The sequence below is a fragment of the Panulirus ornatus genome, chromosome 11 (assembly GCF_036320965.1).
Source record: "Panulirus ornatus isolate Po-2019 chromosome 11, ASM3632096v1, whole genome shotgun sequence".
In the NCBI taxonomy this organism is placed as follows: domain Eukaryota; kingdom Metazoa; phylum Arthropoda; class Malacostraca; order Decapoda; family Palinuridae; genus Panulirus; species Panulirus ornatus.
Genome location: NC_092234.1, coordinates 29,380,049 through 29,401,502, shown reverse-complemented (window position 1 = coordinate 29,401,502; position 21,454 = coordinate 29,380,049). Strand labels below are relative to the sequence as shown.

General features: G+C 44.3%; 1 protein-coding gene across 6 annotated transcripts in view; it reads left to right on the top strand.

Annotated features, from left to right (window-relative positions):
* The window catches only part of LOC139751382 (protein-L-histidine N-pros-methyltransferase-like), a 744,750-nt gene that overhangs the window by 579,658 nt on the left and 143,638 nt on the right, over nucleotides 1-21,454 (top strand). For 5 of the 6 annotated variants that reach the window (XM_071666753.1, XM_071666750.1, XM_071666751.1 and 2 more), the window contains one exon: nucleotides 19,142-19,557. In XM_071666753.1, coding sequence (XP_071522854.1) covers nucleotides 19,526-19,557 — 32 coding nt within the window. In that variant the 5' untranslated portion in view covers nucleotides 19,142-19,525. Of the gene's footprint in view, nucleotides 1-7,567; nucleotides 7,593-19,141; nucleotides 19,558-21,454 lie in introns of those variants that run through there. The other variant, XM_071666755.1, reaches the window with a different exon arrangement.

Below are 21,454 nucleotides of genomic sequence, written 5' to 3'. Positions count from 1 at the left end.
GAAATAAATATCTGGCGATATCGTAATGAAATGTAGAATATCAAAGAAAATGTTTATGCCTCGAATTCGTCGCTCGATGGAAAAATGAAAGTAAAAGTTGCCACTTGTGACAACCGTGCCTCTGGTCTTTTTGTCAATCGAGTGCGAATATCTCCATATCAGAGGCCCTTTGTATTTTCATCAGCACATTACACATTCATTATTTTTCTTGTTGGAGTGCGACGCAGCGGCGAGGTGACGGGCAAATGTTTCTTCCCTCCTTCCTCTTGCTTCCTACTTTCTCATCCTCTCTCTCTCTCTCTCTCTCTCTCTCTCTCTCTCTCTCTCTCTCTCTCTCTCTCTCTCTCTCTCTCTCTCTCTCTCTCTCTCTCCGGTGTTATCGTCATACCATCATCATCATCATCCTCCCCTCACCCTCCTTCGTCACGCTGTAAAAATTAAGGATAATGAAGATAAACGTTGTAGACAGGTCGTGCGAGCCACTCCTGCCATCGTGGCCTGTAACTGTTGCCTCCCTATAACCTGCAGCTGTTGCCATCTCGGCTTGTAACTGTTGCCTCCCTGACCTGCAGCTGTTGCCATATCGGCCTGTAACTGTTGCCTCCGACCTGCAGATGTTGCCACCCTGGCCTGTAGCTGTTACCTCGACCTGCAGCTGTTGCCATATCGGCCTGTAACTGTTGCCTCCGACCTGCAGATGTTGCCATCTCGGCCTGTAACTGTTGCTCCCCTAAGCTGCAGCTGTTGCCATCTCGGCCTGTAACTGTTGGCACCCTAACCTCTTAACTGTTGCCACCCTGGCAAGCAGCTGTTGCCATCTCGGCCTGTAACTGGCCTCCCTGACGTGCAGCTGTTTCCATCTCGGCTTGTAACTGTTGCCACCCTGACCTGCCGCTGTTGCCATCCTGGCCTGTAGCTGTTACCTCGACCTGCAGCTGTTGCCATCGTGGCCTGTAGCTGTTGCCTCGACCTGCAGCTGTTGCCATCCTGGCCTATAGCTGTTGCCCCCTTGAAATGCAGCTGTTGCTTCCCTGACCTGTAGCTGTTGCCATCTCGGCCTGCTACTGTTGCCTCTCTGACCTGCAGCTCAATATTGCCATCTCGGCGTGTAACTTGCCTCCCTGACCTGCAGCTGTTGCCATTCGGCCTGTAACTGTTGCCTCCCTGACCTGCAGCTGTTGCCATCTCGGCCTGCAGTTGTTGCCATCCTGGGCTTTAGCTGCTGCCATTCTGGCCTGTAACTTGCCTCCTTGTGGTCTGCAACTGTTGCCATCTCGGCTTCTAACTGTTGCCTCCCTGACCTGCAGTTGTTCCCATCCTGACCTGTAACTGTTTCCACCCTAACCTGTAGCTGTTGCCATCCTGGTCTGTAGCTGTTGCCACCCTGGCCTGCAGCTGTTGCCATTTCGACCCGTAACTGTTGCCACCCTGGCCTGCAGCTGTTACCATCTCGGCCTGTAAGTGGTGTCATGTCATTACAAGTGTTGCCACACCGGTCTAGAATCATTGCCATTTTGATGGTAAATTCTGCTGCTCTCGGCGACAGGTTCATTGTGCTCTTCAGGACATCCTGTGAGCTGTGACACAGAAGGATTACAGAGGTCACAGAGGGTCTTTGTCAGACCCCAGCGGGCAGATGCTTTTTGCATAGATTGTTGCGAAGTTGGTTCATTACATAACCTCACAGTCTTTCATGTGGTAAACCTATTTCTTGGATGCTAAAAGTGAATACAGGTTTTAGAATTTCAGGTACTTCGTTTCTTTAACCAGTAAGATGTATGTCATTTGTTGCAGAATTTGTGTAGAATATACACAAGAGGTTCTATTTTCTCACAGTCTAAGACATAGTGTTCTGGTTGTGTCTCCATATCTTTGGTCACAAACTTTATGGTTCACGTGAATAAAATCCACAAGTGGTGCAAAGCGCCAGTAGTGCCTATAGCTTAGCCTTGAGCTACCAATGACAACATCTGGTCTAATAATCTCGTTACTTTCTCCATACACAGATTTTACGTGACACATTACATTGTCATGAAAAATGGATCTACTAGTGCCTGTTTACACCCTTCTCTTTGCCTCAGATGGTCAGTTGGTCCCCTCCTGATTACAATTTTAAGGCTTTAACAACCCCATGTTGTTTTCAACAGCTTCTCTATCGGTTGCAAGTTTGGCTGTGAAGATGTAGGGTAGATCCTTGAACGACAGTGTCCGTAGATATTCCCGAGGCTTCATTAGACAAGCATGTTGCATCATTCTGACGTCGGGATGATAAGAGCAAGTAGTGAAGATAGAGAATCGGAGATGAATAAACTGTCATGTGGCTGTGATATTTACAAGCTCGAGAACGCTGAGTGTGGCGGACAGTCACTTCCTAGGAAACATTGTCCAGTTGTTTACTGTGACATTGTTCTCTGGGGTAGATCACAATGACGATGTTTCCAGCTTACTAAGTGGCAGAGTCTGGAGTTCCTGCATGTGTTCAAGAGTTCTGGTTTTGGCTAAGTGTTGAAGACTGTGAGTAAATAGTTTATTAAGTGGATAAGTAGGCATGGTGATGTCAAAGGGAGTTATCTAGCAGGAAGACAGAAATGCTGCTGCTTCGTCATTGTGAAAGACTGGCGTCCTCCAAACATTATCATGTGTGCGACTGTTTTTTGTATACACTGAGCTTCACTTGTTCTGTGGTATATGTGCTTCACCAGGTCCCTAAGAGAGAATTTTCTGCATCATTAGGCAGTAGTTTAAGTCCTATCTCATGGCTGATTTTGAATATTCTGTCCTCAGTGTTGTGTGTTCTTAGTTCTCCAGCTGGCTGAGTACTTTAGTGGTCTTGGGGCAGCCAGGTATAACTCTTAAGGCTTCATTTTGTGTTTTTTTTTATAAGTTTTATCTCTATATTGTTATGTAAAGCCAGAGCTGGTACGCGGGCGTGGCAGCCTCAGAGACCTTACATAACCTTTGCATTTCTGTCATGTGCACCGGAATTAGGAATGTAACCAGCTAACAACTGTGAGCCTGTCTGTATGTTATCGATTTAGTTTTTGTACAGCAGCTGCAGTACATGAGACAAGAGATACCAAGAAATTCAAAAGAAGAGACATAGTCAATGGACTTTTCATCAGTTTCCTGTTTAGTTGGTTCGCTCCTACATCACATCTGCCTGTTGCATATCTTGTTTCTCTCTGCTTAAATGGTGTAGACAAGACTATCACAGGTTGAGAGTATACGGTTAAGAACGGTTTGCATTTTAGGACATGTCTTGCTGTGTACAAGAATATCATGAGCACTGCGAGTAGTGAGATTCTTGGGACTTTCTGAGATTGATTTCATTAACGCATTGAACAAACTACACGTTAAACAGTTTAGGACTTCGTACCACTTGAAGAGTGGCGAGTTACATATCTTTAACTTCAGTTATGTTGCCTCGAAATGATACAGTAGGCTTTCTGTTGGTGAGATAACCGAGTATACAATTCAAAGGTTAATCATCTGTATCCCTATTGTAGCTACAGTGACTCATACAGTATGACTTGTTTGTTGGCAACATCAGATGCAGGTTTCAAGACGAGAAATGTGGTGTATTTGTGCCATCATTACCAAAGAACTGCTTGGAAGGTTATGATACGGATGTGTACACTTGATGCCATGTGTGAAACCATAGCGACTTCTGTTCTTTGTTCCTGTGTGGTACTGTGTTAAGGACTCTTGAAAGTTTTGCACAGGCAACTCGTCAGGGAGATGGGACGAAATTCATCAGGTTGCTTGTGTTTACGTATTGATACAGTAATACTGTTGCTCCTTGGGGAATGTAAATGACCCGTGGCATAACTCATATTATGGAACCTTAATGATGGCTTACCAGGTACACGTTTTACAAGTCTGATGATGTCTTAAGTGATACCATCCTTCCCAGGGGCACTACAAGGGCCACTGATCAGTCTCGTACTGAGTACATGAGATATCAGTCATATGTTTCTTATTTAGAATAAATCAGGTAAGATCATCTGTCTCTTTGAATGAATTAGTTAAGATCATCTGTCTCTTTGAATGAATTAGGTAAGATCATCTATCTCTTTGAATGAATTAGGTAAGATCATCTGTCTCTTTGAATTTTCTCTACTAAGCACTCCTGGTCGTAGATGAGAGCATGCTGTAGCTGGTAGCATGTGAACATCTTGTGATTTCTAAGATCGTTTGCCTCTTGCTACGTGAGATACGAGTCTGTTTTTCTTTCCGGTGATTTTTGTTACTACGTTTTTGTCAGGTTTGGCTTGAGGGACTGTATTGACCTGATCGACTGACAAACTTTTCCCCCAATCATTTTGTCTAAGTTCAGACGTTCTTTACCTTGCTGCTGCAAGCGATGCTTAAAATAGTTGTAGCATTTTGGATGTTCGAAGTTATAACCTTTATGGAGTTGTTTTTTTAATCTAAAGTCATTATGGTTTGCTGTGGCCTCTTGTAAGGTCCCTTCCTTTTATTCTAGGTAACTCATTGTCCTTAAAGGAATCAGATGGTAGTTACAAGGTTATCATTTTATATTTGTACGTTTCGAAGCTTTTTTTTTTAAAGAAAAAGAAAAAATACCAATCATATATAAGATTTGTGAATCGATTTCCTTATTCTTGTTTCACTGTTGATAATCTATTGAGGCTGGCAATTCAGGTTAGCACCAGGTAAAGTAATGTTAGCTCTGTATATTGTGTTGTTAGTGATTGGCCAGAAGAACGATCGTTAGTGTGCCATCTTGGTCGGTGACATATTCTGTCTGGCTTCTGTGGGTCAGTGATTAGTAGGATCACAATGTGGTTAGGTTTACTGTTAGTCTCGGCTGTGATTTTCTTGCAATCGACGTGTTGACACAAATCCTTGAACAGCTGACAGAGATGATATATATACCATTAGATACTAGTAATGTTAATCATATATACCATTAGATACTAGTAATGTTAATTGGACTAAGATTTCAGACGGGATACGGTTGAAAAGATGTAATGTAACTGTAAGAATGAAATGCCGTATTTTCTGAAATGACAGATATTACCAGAAAGAGGATAGGGGTAATGAAGTAATGCCTGAACTGAAGGAGTAGAGAAAATTATTACTTCAGTTGATATGACAGAATGCGAACATGATATCTTAAAGTTGTGGCAATCCAAAGAATTTTCTGAATGAATAAGAGGCTATATGGTTACCATGAAAACTAATAAAGTAGAAATGAATATCATCAAAGGTTCCGTAATGAGAGATCATTTAAAACGAGTAGATAAAGTTGTCTCAAGTCTTATTTATAGTAACTTGGATTCAGAAATAGCACCCTCAAATGATACATGCATCAGACCATTGGTTGAATCACCGTACACGAGGTCATCACGTAAATTCAAAGCTTCTGACGTAACGCAATCGCATTTGCGAGTGCAGATCCCAGTGGCGGGGTATCACATGGGTGAGTCATATGATCCACACTTTTTACCATCAGTCTCGGTTATCTGGAGTCAGGGCTTATAAGTAGAACTTGATTTTTGATACGTTAACTGAGACGGCACGTAACTGAGTCCTTAATCAAGGCCATCTCATAAACGCTACATATCAACGAACCCTTACGGGTGGATGAACATCTGGGTTGACTGTGGACCGACAGCCGCAACCAGGATTCGAACGTGTGCGCTCGATCCTGAACGGCCCGTGAATGCGTCACGGCCAGGAACACTAATCGCTACACCACATCAGATCAGGATAGTAAACTCAGACAGAGGAAGATTGCTTAATGATTCAAAAGTGATTCAGACATCATATGCAGTGGTGAAACATGGCAAATGAACTCTGATATAGACCGAAGTAAAGTCCTGCATTTAAGTGATAAGAATAGTTAAGTCCTGCATTTAAGTGATAAGAATAGTGAAGTCCTGCATTTAAGTGATAAGAATAGTAAAGTCCTGCATTTAAGTGATAAGAATAGTGAAGTCCTGCATTTAAGTGATAAGAATAGTGAAGTCCTGCATTTAAGTGATAAGAATAGTGAAGTCCTGCATTTAAGTGATAAGAATAGTAAAGTCCTGCATTTAAGTGATAAGAATAGTAAAGTCCTGCATTTAAGTGATGAAAATAGTGATTTCTAATCAAAAAAGTTTGGCAAACTGTTATTAGAAACACAAGAAGGAAATGGCATAGGATAGCAGTCAGTAATGGCTTAAATCACGGCAAGCATAACACAGCTAGACATGATAAAACAAACAAAATGTTTTCATTACTAATAATATAAACTGTAAAACGAGGGGCCCAGTACTATGTCTCTACAAAGCTCCAGTCAGATTGCACCGAAAATACATTGTTCAGTTGTGGTTAACAATCTTGATGATGACGAAGAACAACTGGAACGAATTCAGAGAAAAGCAGTAAAACTACTTCCGTTACGAAGAAATCATCTTTATATAAAGACCCACAGATCTAAATATATTTACTTTGAAAAAGCGCAGACTCACAGGAAGACGTTTTGAGAATACTTGATAATTTGAACACACAAAATTTGCTCATGTAAGATAGGGTTGTAATGACTAGATAGAACAGTGTATAGTTGAATGAAATGAGATGTTATACAATCGGAAAACAGAAACCTACAGATCCTGGATTGACAAATACTTTGACGATGTCGATAATTACCTGTGAATAAGCCAGTTTTAGAAAGAAAATGTACGTGAAATTAGTTTCTTTATCAAAATAGATTTTAGCCCACCCCAACTTAAACGTTTTTTTTAACTTCCTAATTAGGTTTGCTTCCCATTTAAACTTTACAATAAAATATCCAAGTCAGTATACCCTTTCCAGACTACATGGTGCTCCTTCTTAGCTATTTTTCTGCCGGCTGGTGCGCTAGAGGGAATGGTAGGTGGGGAGGAGCCTTCTGCTTTACTATCTTGTCTCTATGTAAGTAGATTAGGATACTGTTAATGTCCTCATCAGGTAGTGAATTATCCGTGCTTCCCATGTACCCTCTCGTACATCTCGTCACTATTCCACCTGAACATATTATCACCATATTATGTAGCTATGTTGCCATTCCTGTGCGTGATTCATAGATCTTTCAGTCGTTGATTGTTGCCATTACATATTGCCATCTCAACCTGTCGCTCTCGGGAAGGCAACTGGCGATCTGTCCGTCTACGAGTGTAGAACTCCCTCACCGTTCACGACATGTATTAAGGTACACACACTAACTATGTTATTTTCGCCGCCTCATCATGGCAAGGAGCATCCTCCCCCTTGGCCCAGCGTGTTGTTGCAGATGACATTTTCCACCTTGTTGGTTACAGTTGTATAACGATGCGCTTCTTTTCCCATGCCTGAGAGTGGAATAATTTCCAGTTTGTTGTCAACTCGTAGGGAACTTCAGCAACTGATATTTTCTCATTCCAGTCACTGTCCTCCTGATGCCCCTCCTTCGCTCGCTCGCTTGGACCTTCTCCAGACTTGGGGCTGAATCCTCGGTACACACGAGACACGATCTTGGTTCTCTCATATTCCGTGTGGCTTGACTGCTTTGGGAAGGACGTTGTGTCTGGTCCAGTCATCTAGTGGCCCAGACGCGTGAAGTGGTAAGACATTCACAAGAGCTCCACCATTTGTGTGTCAGCATGAGCCTGTGCTTCAGTGTCTGCCGCTGCCATTAAACCTAAAAGCACGCCCATAAGATTTTACGTCATGCTTGTATAGAGCTTTTCATTGTTACGGAGCGCGAGGCATGTAATGAGTGCATGTTGTACTGGACTAACCCATGCACATGAAGCACGTCCAACTCTGGCATGAGATGAGGAGCTGGAGTGACACTCCCTCACTCCCTCCATTGTCCACACACGATTGCTGACGACACTCGCATGGGGAAGGAGGTTATTTCTTTAGACTGACTGAATTAACATTTTTCGGGTGTCAGTAGCCTCCACATGGGTTAATGAAACTGGTCTCTGCCTCTCACCTGCGCAGCGTCAATTCACATCACCACCTCCGGGATCACCAGTGTCCTGTATCATTACGACCAGGTCCTCCAGTTCCTGTAGAAAGCGATTTCTTACATCCTGTATTTTTTTTTTCGGGGGGGGGGACTTTCTTGTTGTGTTCCTGGCGACTTGTTATTATTCACTTCGTTCCTTGACCCTGGATCCGGGGGAGGGGGGGGGGGGGTAGCCGGCTCTTACCCCGGGTCTGGCATCGGTGTGAGGACTGATGGCCCCCCCAGTCATGCCGATCGCTCCTCTCTCACCTTTAACGACAGTCTTGTTATGTCCGTCAGCTTGATCCATCGCCGCCGCGAAGAATTCCCCCTCGAAATTTGTGTACAACATAGTTGTCTGTCGGGGTTATCCAGGTGATCGTGGTCGTGGTGGTGTCCCGAGGTGTTTAACTTGCCAAGGTGATCAGGAAGCCAGCGTCCGTGACACCTGGTATGGTTTACAGAGAAGTATATACTTAGATGTGCATCTCGGTACGGTCTCTACCTCCATGTTTAGGAGACACTGAAACTCCCAACAGTCACCGTACACCCTGGATGTGACGTGAACACCCTCAGGGTGACACACACACCTCGCTACCCTGAGCCTGGCTCGCCTGGGGCACCATGACACGTCAGGGATGGCCACCAACATGACCCCCTGGGTTGGGTTACATAGCATTCAGGAAGACGAATCTGTGAGACCTGTGTTGTGTATAGTGTTGAGGTGACCGCCAGCGTGACTTGGTAGTGCGTTGGGGGTGACCCGTTCACCAGAAGACTCGACTTACAGTAGGACTGCTGTGTGATCGGCTTCGTCTGTGTCACCTGCCGTTATTACCTCACAGATACACTCTTTACCACAGGGGCAGACCTACTCCGTCACGTGTTGTTCTGAGCTCTCCTCATGTCTAACTGTTATTTTCACGTTTGTTTCCAACGCCACACACTAACGGTAAGGGCGTGGCAGTGGCAGGGTAATTACGTATGGACAGTAGTGTAGTAGACGAGGTACAGAAGTGGGGTTCTATAGATTTAATCCTGTCGTTAGCGTAAGGGGTCGGTGGTGCGGGCCAGGTAGTGGGCCGCGACGCTCATTAGCAGGTACTGCGAGCCACAAGGGTACAGTTGGGACGGGGAGTGAGGACCAGTGTCCCTTACTACACCCAGATGGTGCCCCTAACTCCTACACCACCGTTACCTCCTCTGCCACGACACCTCTACACTCTACAGGTACATCGCCCGAACTCGCCTTTGACTCAGTCGTACCACATCGTGTTATGCCTGGCTTAATGGTCAACGTCTGTAACGATAACAGACGTACTTCTGACTCAATGCCGGTGATAGGAAGAGAAATAGTACAGCACTCGGATGTTTCATAAGCTCATAAGAAATGGTCACCAGGGGCGTGGACATAGCAGCCATCAGGAGTCATTGTGAACTGTTAGGTGGGTGGGTTGATAGGTGGGTAGATTGATATTATAGGTGGGTTGATTGTTGAGTAGATAATAGATGGGTTGATAGGTGGCTAGACTGATAGATGGGTGGGTTGATCGGTGAGTAGAATGATAGTTGGGTAGGTTGATAGGTGGGTAGATTGATAGATGGGTGGGATGGCTGGAAGATAGATAATTGGGTTGGTAGATAGGTAGATTGAAAGATGGTGAGTGGGTAGATTGATAGATGGGTCGGTTGATAGCTGGATGGGCTGGTAGGACGTTACGCACTCTAGGTAGGGTTGCCATACAAGACGCCCAGCCAGCCTGCAGGTCAGTGTGTCTCACCGCAAGAACGGATCGTTTCCATTATGGCTCACATACGCTCAGTGCTTTCTTTATTTCCCTGTGTATATATATATATATATATATATATATATATATATATATATATATATATATATATATATATATATATTCCCGTAATCTTAGCTTTCTCTTCAGTCTCAGGTTCCCATAGTCAGTTTCCCCTCAGTGACGTGTCCATATTCTAAGTTTCCTCATAATTCGACTCTCGCCAAGTCTGATTATCACCCCAGGTATCCCCTCAGTGTGTTTCCCTCAAGTCTCAGTTCCCCTCGTCTGAATTTCTCCTCAGTTCTCCCAGTGAACTTCACTTAGACTGAATTTCCCCTCAAAATACCCCGAGTATGAGTCCCTCCGTCCAAACCTCATTCCTCATTATATATATCTTCCTCTTCGTACAAGCCCTCCCCCCCCCCCCCATGAGCTTTCAGGGCCGTAGAATAATCACAATTATCAGAGACATTGAAGATAATGATAGTCACCTTCATTAGCGATAATTGTTAGATTTATGATGAAGACTGCGATGCCTAGAGGGTAATTATGGTAATGAAAGTGATGATAGTAGATGCTACTGATTATTATACTGACATTAACAATGATGAGTGATAGGGATTATAACAATGGTTGATACTGATGATGATAGGACTCATTGTAATAACAGTAATCAAGATAAAGATGGTAATGATCGTAACACAGTATAATGATCTTTATCATTATTGATTATTATTATTTGTGAACGATAATGTATGAATGTGTGTGACTGTGAGTATGATTACGCGTTTGTACTGTACGGGGAGAACGTCACCAATTGTAAGCAAGTCACCCCTTGTCCCTCCATCTTCCATGGTTGGCATGGTTAACGGCTGTAACCCAGCTTTCTGGTACCTTGCCTTCCTCAGGTCCTCAGCATTAGTTCTGTGTGCTTCTTTAACTGTGGTTGCCATACTTCAGAGGCATATTCTGATTTGGTCCTCATATGCCAAGTGAGTAGCTTGCTGAATATTTCCGTATCGGTGAACTTGTAAGCGATTCTAATGTTTGCCAACAGACAGTTCGTCTCCTTTACAATTCTCTTACGGTAGGGCTCAGGTAACAGGTTAGGGACAGTGTCCATTGCCAACTCTCTCTCTCACACAGACTCCTGCAGCTTCTCTTCTTCTATATGATATTCTTGTCGAGGTTTTCTTTCACCATTAACCATCATTATTCCTTGACAAAATTTCTTGTTTTTTTTTTTTTTTTTTATATCATCAACCAAGTGTCACACCAACTATGGAGATTGTGTGGGTCCCCTCTAGGTTAATTCAATCATCACTCTTCCTTCCCTTATGACCTTGGCATCATCTGCAAACATATTGAGGTATACGTCCTGTCCTTTTGCCAAGACAGTTACATTGAAAAGAGCAGTGGTCCCAGGACCGAGCCGTGCGGCACGCCCTTGGTGAGCACCAGCCTATCTCAAGAAGGTTCCTTTGGCTTGTGTCCTTGTATCCAGTCTGTCGAAGAAGTTTCCCTTCTAATCCAGCTTAGATATTCGGCTTCTTTACCATCTTCATATATAGCACAGTGTCAAACGTTTCTGGCGGTCCAGAAACACAATCCACCCATCCTTTTTTTTTTATCTAAAACGGACGTCTTAAGAAATATGCTTCTCACGACCTTTCCCTAAATCTGTTGCCTCTCACTTTGGAAACTGTTTATTTTCAGTTGGTTATTAATTTGCTTTCTGGTGATTTTCTCCTGTTTTCTGCGACCACAGTCATCAGAAAGATTGGTCTCTAGGTACTCGCAGTTAACTGATTTCCTTCCTTAAAGGCAGGCACAACATTTGCCTTCTTCCATACTCTTGGCACAGCACATTTAGTAATGAAATATTGATCAATATATCAAGCGGTCTGTCAAGCGTATCAGTACAGTTTTATCGCACATTGGGAGAGACGTCATCAGTTCCATAAGCCTTATAGAGGTCAGGGCCCTTTAATGGTTTCCTTAAGTTTTTCTTAATAATTCCTGTTCGTCCCAAGACCTCTTCCCATCCCATCTCCCTGCTGCTAGGGTTACCATGTCTTCCACTATGGAAGCACTTTTGAACTTGTCACTCGGCTCCTCGTACCTCTTTTACTTTATCCTCTGCAACTGTTTCTCTTGAATCCCTGACTAGTTACTCTTGAACCGACAATTTACTCCTGATGAATATAAAAGGAAATTTTGGCTTGTCTTCTGCATGTCCATATTATTTTTTTCATAATCTCTCTCCTCTTCCTTTCTTGTTCTGCTATACTCATTCCTTGCTTTCATATACCTTTCAGACGTTTGGTGGTAGTTGCGCTACTTATATCTCCTCCATGGTACATCTGTTGCTTCTTTTGTTTTCTTTCATTTTTTTAGTCACCAACGTATGTTTCATTTCAGGCCTTCCATTTTTATCTCCAGCGAAAAGTACCCATGGTCCAACTCCTTCATTGTGGATTTCGCAATCATCCATAACAGTGAACTATATCATGGCTGTGGAACTCTGTTTCTATTTTTGTTTCCCATTCTGTGTTTTTGAAGAAATTTTTTGACACTACAATCTCCACGACCGATCGTTTATCAGTCTGGTTTCTTCACCTTTTTATGTCCTTATTAAACTAACGTTTTCAGACCAAGGCATTACATGATCAGATTTTCTAAGTAGTGTATTTTAAACTGATCATCAGTTTCCATGCAGTCACGTGTACACATAACATCTTAAGTGTTTATGGTGCATTAGTTCATCTGATTCCAATGTGCTAATGCAGGAAGTTGACCTGTATACACTGTATGAACTCGTGGTTTCATGCTCTAACTTTATGAAAATCTAAATTTTCCCAAACTGTTTCTTTGCAAATCTCTCTTTGATAGAACTATGCCATCTCTGAGGAGGGTGTGTGTCTCTGCTTCCTGTATCATACTAATTACTTTTTCACAAGTATTATTGAACATCTACTCTGGTTTGCTGTAATACATTGGAGGATTATACACCGTTAAGACCAGTAAGCAGTGTAGAATCGTCCGCAATTCTTTCCCTAAGTTACTCACCTCATTGTGTACTGTTTGAATAGACCATTCATCAGTATCTCCTGAAGCTTGATCTTGTCTGTTATTAGGAGAGCCAATCCCCCTCCTCATGTGTCGTATCTTTCCCTCCTTGTTGTCTTGTATCCCTGTGGACAGGTTAAGTGAAATCTTATGAGTAAATTTTGTCTCCACTGTTTCAGCCATACCAGGTTTGTTTTCCTTGATACGGTCCTTGAACTTTAGCTTTGTTTCATTTACTGCGTTTGAGCAGCATTTGTTTACGATGTTTTCAGTCTGATTTTCGCATCATTTAACATTCGTGATCTCTTTGAGGCAGTGGTGGGGCTTCTTTGCTTTCTTTCCTCTTCTAAAGTATCCCTTTTTTGTCTTCTTACTGTATTCCTTACTTTTTTCTCGTTCGTCCTTCGGTCTATCTCCCTTCATGAATACTCTGCTGAATTTCTCCGGGCTTGCAAGATTCATAGCTTACTTATGTTCCACCTGGTGACATAACTCAGTACTAAACATAACCGTTATTGGTCAGCCCCACTAGTCTTCACCGTATATCCCAGTTCTCATCTTTTTTTTTTTTTCAGATGTTTCACCCCATACGACCATAGCCTGTAACGGCCTTTTAAGCAGGACTCCTTTCCTTTCTCCACCCCTTTCATTTTGGCTGGACTATGGTTTTCTTTCAATCCGATAATCATCAGTGACAAACGTCTGTCTACCTTTCATTTCACCAACTTCCTTATTCATGTTGCTTCCCATATGGCTAAGCCCCGCAGTATTGCTTCATCAACCACCAAGTCTTCAGTGGCTATGTGGCTACCAGTTTGTGTTGTAAGAGGATGGAGTTTTACACTCGTGGGGCCTCATCTCTTGAGAATTCTCTCCTATCAAACAACTTATTAACTTCATGTATGTTGTCTGCATTAGCCACGTCCAGTCATTCACCACTATACCATAAAACTACTTCTTTACATTTTTTTTTTTATCAAGTTTCTTGCTTGATTTCATGTAGCCTTCTACTGATTGCTCTCGGTGTGTGTGTGTGTGTGTGTGTGTGTGTGTGTGTGTGTGTGTGTGTGTTAGGTAACCCCAGGACAGGGCCCTCGTATGTGGCCCCTGAAGTTTCAAAGCTGCACTCCTAACAGGAACATGGAAGTGATCAACTCCTTTGCAGCGAGAGGATCCTGGACGAAACTATACTCCTCTTTGTCTATTGACGATGGTACAGCCTAAGCGAAGGTGTGTTCTTACTCACAGTAGTCCGGCCACACACACACACACACACACACACACACACACACACACACACACACACACACACACACACACACACACACACGTGTGTGTATTCCAGCTTATGGTTACAGCGCACTTGAAGAGACATCCCAAGCGAGACTGTATCATCGTCTCGTCAAAGAACTCGCTTCAGAGAAGTCCATCCTGTTCCTATTACTGACTGTAGCGCAGTAGTAGGCATCCTTGGTCCTGGGGTATAATGATGATAATAATGACTTATTATTATTATGATAATGAAAATGCTAATGATGATAGTAATATATATATATATATATATATATATATATATATATATATATATATATATATATATATATATATATACAAGTAGAAGCACTGTACCAACACAAACATAACTATACATATATTTTCAAATGTGTTAGTGCACTTCTGAAGTACTGTGAGTAGAGAAGTACCACTGCCCAGGACGGTAGTTGGTAAGGCATTATCGTCATCCTGGGGTGGAAAAAGAAATTGGCCATGTACATTGACGAACACAAAGGCAACTTGATTATCTTTGATGGACTGATTATAAGTATGTACAGTAACACTGAATTAATGACAGCTGTTGAAGGAGAGAAGTAAAGGTCATTATGCGCACTAACATGAAGGAGCGGCACCCTTGCGAACAAAGAAAAAGGAGCAGTAGGTACACCAAATGACGAGAAAGAAATAGAATATCCAGCATCAGTAGCCGTCAGAAAGGAGCATTGGTCACCAGAAATGGTGGGGGGGAGCAAGGAGCATTAGGCACAAGCAGGAGCAACAGTGGCGAGGCCAGCAGTGAGGCGGGCGGGCGGCGGTGGTGGTGGTGGTAGCCGAGTAAGGGAATGATACAGGGTCGGTGGTGCCGGGGGCTAAGCGACCTTTCCCGCTTTGTGCCCTCCCTGCATTTTGATGGCCCCGGAATTTTTAAGAGCGCGCCCTCAAAATTCCTTTCTTGTGGAGGATATAATACTTCCCTAAGAGGAGTTTCTCATAGTGTCCTCGTGGTCCAGATGGCCTGCCGTCCTGAGGGATCCAATAGACATTTTTTGATGAACACGGAGAATCAGGAATGAAAGATTTCTTTAGCGAGTCCCAAAAGAAAACAAGAGGGTTTAGTTCGCTTGGCGGCCGAGAGATGGCAGCACTCCTCAGCAACATGGCGGGGTTGCCGATGAGCCAGTGATTGATTTTCATATTTATCGTTATCTCTTTCTCTGATGCTTGCCTCCGAGACTCTCGTCCCCACTCCCTGTGTCCACTCACGGTACATCCCCAACCCTCCCCAACCACCCGGGGTGTGCTAAACTTGGGTTTATCATAACTGCATTTACTTTTTCTTCTTCCATTATGTTGTCAGGTAGTTATTTATTGTCTTTATTTAGTGGGCGAGAGCAGTAAGGGCGAGGCAGCGGGCACCGTGATAACCGGGAGTTTAAGAGCAGGAGGGCGTCCGCTGCTGGTGGTGGTGATGACACCGGCGTCGCCTGGCATCATTCGTCTTCATATTTGCCTCAGCATTTATCTTCCCACTCGGAGTCCCTCACATTCCTCATCGTCATCTCCGACTTTGTCATCTTAATCTTCATTTAATACTTTCTTATTTGCATGTTCCTTATATTTATTGCCATAGCCTAAATAAAATCGTCATATAAGCTCGCATAATTGAATTCCCGTGGGGAAACTAGTGCTAAACGTCTCGGTTTTATGAAGAGTCGAGTTTATGAAGATTTTGTGCAAGAAGGTCGCCACTGTGGCCCAGGAGCTGTGGTGCCTCTAGTCTTGCTTCCTTATCGGGGCGAAGGAGGCGAAGGATATTTCAAGAGGGGAAAGATTGAGAGGATATATATATATATATATATATATATATATATATATATATATATATATATATATATATATATATATATATTCTTTTTCTTTCTTTTAAACTATTCGCCATTTCCCGCGTTAGCGAGGTAGCGTTAAGAACAGAGGACTGGGCCTTTTTTGGAATATCCTCACCTGGCCCCCTCTGTTCCTTCTTTTGGAAAATTAAAAAAAAAAAACGAGAGGGGAGGATTTCCAGCCCCCCGCTCCCTCCCCTTTTAGTCGCCTTCTACGACACGCAGGTAATACGTGGGAAGTATTCTTAACCCCCTATCCCCAGGGATAGAGGATATATATATATATATATATATATATATATATATATATATATATATATATATATATATATATATATATATACGGAAATTTTAATTCGTTGAATGGATAATCTCGTGAACTCATGAATAGCGCATCGCTGACATACACCAAGATGTACTGTAAGACGGCAGTTGGCCTGCGTCATGATGGAACATGGATGGGCCTAGATAAAATAACATTCACTTACGTAGATCCATACCAGTGTGGTATTTGATTTGAAACGTACTAGAATATTTTGCTACACAATGGTAGAATATAAATGATACAAGGAACCATCTCATCACCAGGTTGAAATACAGGCATGTGGGGACAGGTTCACTTCTGTGTACCAGGGTGTTGTATGGTTGTGAAGGTTGTAGCACTTCTGTACACTAGGTTGTTATATGTTGGTAAGGATTGTAGCGCTCCTGTACACTAGGATGTTGTATGGTGGTGAGGGATGTAGCACTTCTGTACACCAGGATGTTATATGTTGGTGAGGGTTATAGCACTTCTGTACACCAGGGTGTTGTGTAGTGGTGACGATTGTATCACTTTGTACACCACCATGTTATATGGTAAGGGTTGTAACAATTCTTTACACCAAGGTGTTGTATTGTGGTGAGGGTTGTACCACTTCTGTACACCAGGTGTTATATGGTGGTGAGGGTTGTAGCACTTCTTTACACTGGGTTGTTGTTTTTCTGTGTAGGTTGTAGCACACCTCTGCACCAGGGTGTAATGTAATAGTGAGGGTTTTAGCACATCTGTACACCAGGGTGTTGTGCGGTGGTGAAGGTTGTAGCATTTCTGTACACCAGGGTTTTATATGGTGTTAGGGTTGTAGCACTGTTGTACACCAGGATGTTGTATGGTGATGAGGATTGTAGTATTGTTGTGCACCTGGATGTTGTATGGTAGTGAGGGTTGTATCACTTCTGTACACCAGGGTGTTGTGTGGTGGTGAGGGTTGTAGCACTTCTGTACACCAGGCTGCTGTATAGCGGTGACAGTTGTATCACATCTGTACACCAGGGTGTTGTGTAGTGGTGAGGGTTGTAGCACTTTTATACACCAGGTTTTTTTTTTATAGTGGTAGGGGTTGTAGCACTTCTGTACACCAGGGTGTTGTATTGTGGTGAGGGTTGTAGCACTTCTGTACACCAGGGTGTTTTATGGTGGTGAGGGTTGTAGCATTTCTGCACACCAGAGTGTTGTATGGTGGGGGTTGAAGCACTTCTGTACCTCGGGGTGCTGTGTGGTGGTGAAGGTTGTAGCACTTCTTTGCATCAGGTTGTTGTGTGGTGGTGAGGGTTGTAGCACCTCTGTACACCAGGGTGTTGTATGGTGAGAGATGTAGCACTTCTGTAGCTCGGGGTGTTGTGTGGTGGTGAGGGTTGTAGCACTTCTGTACACCAGGGTTTTTATGGTGGTGAGGGTTGTAGCACTTTTGTACACCAGGGTGTTGTATGGTGAGGGTTGTAGCACTTCTGTAGCTCGGGGTGTTGTGTGGTGGTGAGGGTTGTAGCACTTCTGTACCTCAGGGTGTTGTGTGGTGGTGAGGGTTGTAGCACTTCTTTGTATCAGGTTGTTGTGTGGTGGTGAAGATTGTAGCACTTCTGTACCCAAGGGTGTTGGGTTGTGGTGAGGGGTTGTAGCACTTCTATACACCAGGGTGTTATGTGGTGGTGAGGGTTATAGCGCTTCTGTACACCAGGGTGTTGTGTGATGGTGAGGGTTGTAGCATTTCTCTACACCAGGGTGTTGTGTGTTGGTGAGGGTTATAGCATGTCTGTACACCTGGATGTTGTGTGGTGGTGAGGGTTGTAGCACCTCTGTACACCAGGGTGTTGTGTGGTGGTGATGGTTGTAGCACTTCTGTACCCCAGACCGTTGTGTGGTGTTGAGGGTTGTAACGCTTATGTATACCAAGATGTTGTGTGGTATTAAGGGTTGTAGCAGTTCTGTACACCAGGGTGGTGTGTGGTGATGGGGGTTGTAGCACTTTTGTGCACTAGGGTGTTGTATGGTAGTAAGGGTTGTAGCACCTCTGTACACCAGTGTGATCTACACACAGGAAGGCTGGATATCGCAGTTTTCATCCATGTTGGAATGTGTCGGTAACAAGGCCAGCACAGCTACCGTGGCCGCAGTTTGGTTGTGATACTGCTGAAGGATGACTGGTTGTAGAATATTTGTATGAACACAGTCCACCAGAAAGCCTGGTGGATGACAGCACGTCAACTTCTTGGCCGTCTGACTCTCCGGGCAAGCTGGTTCATGCACGTCGTCTTGTCTTCTCGTCTGTCTGTCTGTCTGTTTGCCCCTCCAGCCGCGCGTCTGGTAGACTGGCCTGAGAATGTGCACCAGGGAGCCACGCTACTACAACCCTGCCATGGTGGGCCCTACAACACTCTCCCACTGATCTTGGTCCCACACACACATACACCCACCTGATGCAACCCGATTGCTGCTGACCGATCATTTGCTGTGTGTGTGTGTGTGTGTGTGTGTGTGTGTGTGTGTGTGTGTGTGTGTGTGTGTGTAGTAGTATTATAAAGAATATTATAAGGTTGGTTAGCTAGTGTGAGGTGAAGTAACACTTGTGTCATATCCAGTGACCTATTTTTTTTTTTTTTCGGGCACTTGTCATGTTATTAAAGTGAAATGAACTTTCTCTTAATTTATACAGACGCACACATAAACGCATTTACGCATAAACATGTACATGAATACTCTCGCCTTTATGCGCACAGTAAGTGCCTCATGACTGTAGTAAAAGCAATACAGTTGATTCATTAACTGTAAATCATTCCAACAGAAACTCGGACGATAATATTTAACCTCTCGCGGTTTGCAGATTGTTGGGTCGAGGTCGCATGTTCGTGTGGTCCGAGGCCCAAGCCAGGCAGCTCCTTGGACGTCCCCGGCCGGACGCCAGAGCCCCCGGGGAACGGAAATGGCTTGACGACGACCCTTCGTGTCCGGCAGACGACTGGGAGTGGACCGGGGAGGACATGAGTCCCCCAAGGAGAGCGCAACATCTAGGAAGCACGAAGCTGGAGGCAGCAAAGGCACTTGTGACGAGCCCTGTTGCCGGGAGACCCCTGCTCACGCCGGAGATGCTGACGAAGAGCACTGGGTGGGCGACCGGCTCTTGGACCTGGGTGCCGGTGACGGATATGTGACCCGGATCTTGGCTGCTGGCGCTCTACAGGTAGATGCCACGGAAGCGTCCTCAGTCATGAGGCGCCGCCTACGGGAGCGCGGCTACAGGTCAGTCCAGTTTTCATGTTCATTACTAGATGTAAGGGCGTGTCCGGTAGCGCCCCTGTAGATCCCTGCAGGTAGCAGCCTTCATCAGTCGAGCTGAGGAACTGTATGGTGAGTTCAGATGCCTGTTGCTGCGACTACACTGTCGCCCGGGTCAGAAAATGGTTTCTATGCTGCTGCTTGGTATGATGACGAGTCATCTCGGAAATATGGAGGTTCTCTGAGGTTCTGGAGGGACCTGGTAGGGTATGAAGTGTCAGTAGATTTTAACAGGATTTTAGACTAAATTTTCACATTACAATGTTATGTTTTGTTGTCTTGACGATGGTAACGAAGCCTTGTTAAGTTTTGTACCGTGTGTCATCCCCATTAGCGTGATTGCAAAGGTGTTCAGGTGTCGTTAGTTATAACAAGATGCTACGCCCGAGTCGTCAAGGAGGATCAGGTACGTTAAGGGGTCGGACAATATCACATATGACGCACTAATGAGGTGAAGGTTTGCGTCACGATGCGTCAGTCAAGAGTGGGTCTTGGGGTGTGACGCAGGTGTCGGCCATTACGTGGAGGGTTAGGTGTTGCGGTGCCAGGTAACGAGGGAGAATAATGCAGGTGTGTTCCCCTAATGATCTTAGCCCGCAGCTCTCGGTGGCCAGGCGTGAGCAGGTATGCCAGAGGTTATCTCTCGTTTGATTTCACTTCTCTCACGAGATGACTCAACTCGGAGGAATGAATACTACACCAACAGCACACTCTACATAACAGGTGAATGAGAGTGGTAATGCAAAGAACTATTGGCTGGACATTGTTCCTGCGGCCGGGAGCTTGAGCAGCAGCCTCTCCTGGCCATGAAGAACAACATAGAGATATACGATGACTGTGCTACACTGAGTACATAGCAGCAGCCTCTCCTGGCCATGAAGAACAACATAGAGATATACGATGACTGTGCTACACTGAGTACATTGAGTGACAGTGCTGCGGCAGTAGGGAAGGTGTTATGATAGGGTGAAATTCTGGTATTTTGCTTGAGGGAGCAGACTGTTACTGTAGAGTACATACGGTATAGATTATTACACTGAGAATGTTGTTGTTGCTTTGACTTCGTTGCTGCTTCCACTGCCACAAAGGCTCCAGTAGCATGTGAAGGTCCTGCTGCTGCTGGTGTGCTTAAATTACACCATACGAGAGTGACGCTCTTGTCCACGACTGCATGGGGTACATTATGATGGGGTGAGAATGTTGCCGCTGATACTGTTACTGCTGGATGGGTTTTGTCACGTTGACTGCTGCCACCTTGACTTCATAGGTTTACTGCTGTTAGCTTAAGATATTTTATGAGGGAAAGTGTGACTACATGAGTAAAGCTTTTTAGGGACGGATGTTGCCACCAAAAATACTGCAGTGTTACTTCTAAAAGCGGTATTTGATAGAATATAAAACTTAGTTAAGTTGACGCAGAAGATGGCTACTCTTCTCTCTCTCTCTCTCTCTCTCTCTCTCTCTCTCTCTCTCTCTCTCTCTACGTCATACGAGGGGTAAGGTGGTCGTTAATGTTTATTAATGGGGGAGATGGGGTTGTTAGTCCCCCTCGCAAGGCAACGCCACCAACCCTTATCCCTTAAGTGAGCTGTAAATACGGGAGATCTAGAAACGGGAGGCTACAGCCTCTCCTTTGGATGGGAAGGACGTCTACATAGTAGAGGAAGAGAGTCGCAGGAACGAGGAAGAGACTACAACATCCTCCCTCAGGGGGGAAGGAAGATCACGATATAGGGAAGGGAGTCACAGTTTTCCTTTGGGGGTGTCAGAGGCGAGTACTAGGGACTCGATAATGTACAAGACACCTGTCCTGGTCCTCTGGACACCTGGAACTTGAACTTGGTCCGTGAGAGTAAACAAA